General features: G+C 50.8%; 1 protein-coding gene across 1 annotated transcript; it reads left to right on the top strand.

Moving 5' to 3' along the window:
• Positions 1-592: 592 nt before the first annotated feature.
• On the top strand, positions 593-1,051 carry SETTUDRAFT_112201 (uncharacterized protein; the record flags this gene model as incomplete). Its single annotated transcript, XM_008024661.1, has 1 exon — positions 593-1,051. One exon carries the CDS (start codon positions 593-595, stop codon positions 1,049-1,051), a length of 459 nt encoding a protein of 152 aa, XP_008022852.1.
• Between the last annotated feature and the right edge of the window lie 2,148 nt (positions 1,052-3,199).

Below are 3,199 nucleotides of genomic sequence, written 5' to 3'. Positions count from 1 at the left end.
AAGTTTTTAGAGCGTGTTGTTAGTGCAAGCTAGTAACATAGAGTTAGTGCTGCAATAGGTACAAAAGGCCTTCAGTGCAGCGAGAAGGTAGACCGTCGCAAGACAGTACACCTAGGGCAGAGCTTCGCAGGAAGTTCAGCCGTGAGAGACAGTAGGCGATTTAGTCGCCTAGGACCTGTCTAGGAAGTCCTACCATGTCTTGGAAAGCCGAGCCGTAGGCGCAACGTCGCGTGATGAACTACCTGAAGGCCACTCGGGCCTAGCGTACAGTTAGCTAGAAGCGGACGTTGTAGTGAGAAGTCCTGTCAATCCTCTATCGGACGGGGTGCAGGCCGTGCGATTACTCTCAATCAGAGACGAGATCCCACGAGCGAGACGGCAAGACGCGAGTCTTCCTAGGGACGCGACACGACAGCAGCCAAACGCTGTTCAGAACCAGCTAGAAGAGAAGTACGGCCGAAGGTAAGCCCTACTAGTCCTCACTAACGAGGAGTAGGCCGCAGTCAAGGACTGCGCGAGTAGATTGAAGGACGATTGGAAGCCCTGCACACTAGCAGGCAAAGACAAGAGACGTCTAAAGACGAATTAGACAATGGAGGCCAACGCTCCTAACTTGAACGTTGAAGAACTAGCGGCTTACGCCACCACTAAGAGCCAGGCAGGAGTCCCGGACGAAGAGATCCTGCGTGAGATCACGCAGATGCTGAGAGAGGACGGATGGAAGGAAGCAGCGATTGGGCCAACGATCGAAGCAGTCGTTAAGCGATCATTAGTCGTAGGGGGGAAGGGCTCACCAAGGCAGGAGGGCTCACCAAAAGCTAATCAGAACGCCGTGGCCCAAGTAATGGAGCAGATGATGCAGCTGCTCAGCCCAATGGCTAGTCGCCTAGAGGCACTTGAGAGGAACCAAGCCGAAGGACGTTCGGAGTCATCCCCAAGAGTCGACACTCCTCTACCACCGCTAACAACAGTCGCCGAGCCAGCAGCCCGCAAGAATAAGTTTCCTAACCTAGAGCGTTTTAATAGGACACGTGATAACTACCTAGGTTAGAAATTTGAGTGCGAAGGGAAGCTAGAGTACGACCACGCCATGTTCCTAACAGAGGACGCAAAGGTCCGATACGTGCTCAGTCGAACGAAGGGCAAAGCAAACTAGGTCCTTCTTCCCTAGGTGCTTGAGAATAAGGAACGAACTACGGCCGGCCTATAGGAGCACATGGATACTCACTTCTAAGACGTGCACCAGCAGCAGCGTGCGCTAAACAAGCTTCAGCACTTAAAGCAAGGACGACGACCAATACGCAACTATGTCTTAGAGTTCAACTAGCTTCGCGTAGAGTCCTAACAGCAGTTTAGCCTAGCAGTAGCTTGTGAGATGTTTAGTAAGGGACTTGGAGAAGAGCTCTAAAAGCTAATGCTCCATACTCTAAAGAACGGAAGTCTGAAGGAATATATAGACAAGGCAATCAAGCTTTCTAATGACCTATACCAGATCCAGTTGCACGGGAGGAATCGAAGGAACGTGGCCTACAGTCATGCGCAAGCTCCCCCGAAGGTCGCTCAGCGAGATGCTAGTCTAGAAGCGATGGACTGGGAGCCCTCGAAGGCCAATTGGGCACGGGAAACGAAGGATAGACCAAGGCGGTCCCCACTAGACTGCTACAGCTGCGGCGAACTGGGCCACATCGCTAGAAACTGTCCAAACACCACTTGGGTTAAGAGAGCCGTTCCCCCAAGCAAAGGGCAGAGACGCCAGAAACAGATCGAATGCCCAGACGATAGCGACTCGGAAAAAGAGTAGCTCTGGGCCAGAGTCTCGGCCCAGAGCCTCTGAAGATGGATCGGCAGACACGTAGCGAATGGAATCAGTTTCAGCAGAAGCATATGCGTCCCCCACCAATTACTGTAGATCTTATCGTGAACAACGTAGCAAACGCTGTCGCGCTTATAGACTGCGGATGCCTATGCTATGCACTAATTAGCAAGAGATTCGCTTACCGCCACTGTCTAGAGCGCTTTTAGATCCCCTCTCGGATAATTGAGGGAGTGAACGGCAAGCTGTTAGAGATTAGTGAGGTTGCTTGATTCTTGTTCAAGATGCATGGGTACGAAGAGACTGCTTATGCATACGTAATGGACTTGTCCTCTAGTGAGGACGTGTACCTTAGCAGGGGATGGATGGACTACTAGAACGTATCAGTATCTCCTGCTAAGAAGAGTATTTTTATCTACTTAAAGGGCATTCGAGTAAGGTTGACTAAAGGACGCCTACAAGGAGGAGTTAGCTAAGTCAACGCTGCAGCGTTTGCGGCCTTAGTTTGTAGGCATAAGAACGCTCTAAATAGCGTTTAGATCTTCGCCGCGTTGATTGTAGACATCAACAAGGCGCTACAACCAAAGAAGCCCGTAGATGTACGAGCGCTGCTACCAACACAGTACCAGGAGTTCTATGAGCTCTTCAACCCGAAGCAAGCAGAGAAGCTTCCACCGCACTGAGGGCCAGGGGTGGACCACAAGATCAAGCTAGAGCCGAAGGATGCTTAGCTACTATGGGGACCCCTCTATAGCATGTCGCGCAGAGAGCTCCTAGTCCTTAGAAAGGAACTCACATCGCTTCTTGAGAAGGGATTCATCCGCGTAAGCAGCTCGCAAGCTGCAGCGCCAGTATTGTTCGCCAAGAAACCTGGAGGAGGGCTCCGACTGTGCATCGATTATCGAGCTCTGAACGCAATTACTAAGAAGGACCGGTACCCGCTACCCCTCATCCAAGAGACACTTAACAGCTTAAGCAAGGCTAAATGGTTCACAAAGTTGGACGTTATCGCAGCCTTCCACAAGATCTGTGTCGCACCAGGCGATGAGTGGAAGACAGCCTTCCGAACAAGATTTAGACTGTTTAAGTGGCTAGTTACCCCCTTTGGCATGGCGAACTCCCTAAGTACTTTTCAACGATACATTAACTGGACCTTGAGAGAACACCTGGATGACTTCTGCTTAGCATACCTGGACGACGTACTAATCTACACCGATGGCGATCTGTGCCAGCACCGAGAGCACGTCTGAAAAGTGCTTAGCAAGCTGCAAGCCACAGGGCTACAGGTGGACATCAAGAAGTGCGAGTTTGAAGTTAAGACAACTAAGTACCTTAGGTTTATATTTAAAGCAGGTAAAGGGATAAGCATGGATACTAGCTAAGGTA

The sequence above is a fragment of the Exserohilum turcica genome (genome assembly GCF_000359705.1).
Source record: "Exserohilum turcica Et28A unplaced genomic scaffold SETTUscaffold_120, whole genome shotgun sequence".
NCBI lineage: Eukaryota > Fungi > Ascomycota > Dothideomycetes > Pleosporales > Pleosporaceae > Exserohilum > Exserohilum turcicum.
This window is presented reverse-complemented; position numbering and strand designations above follow the sequence as displayed.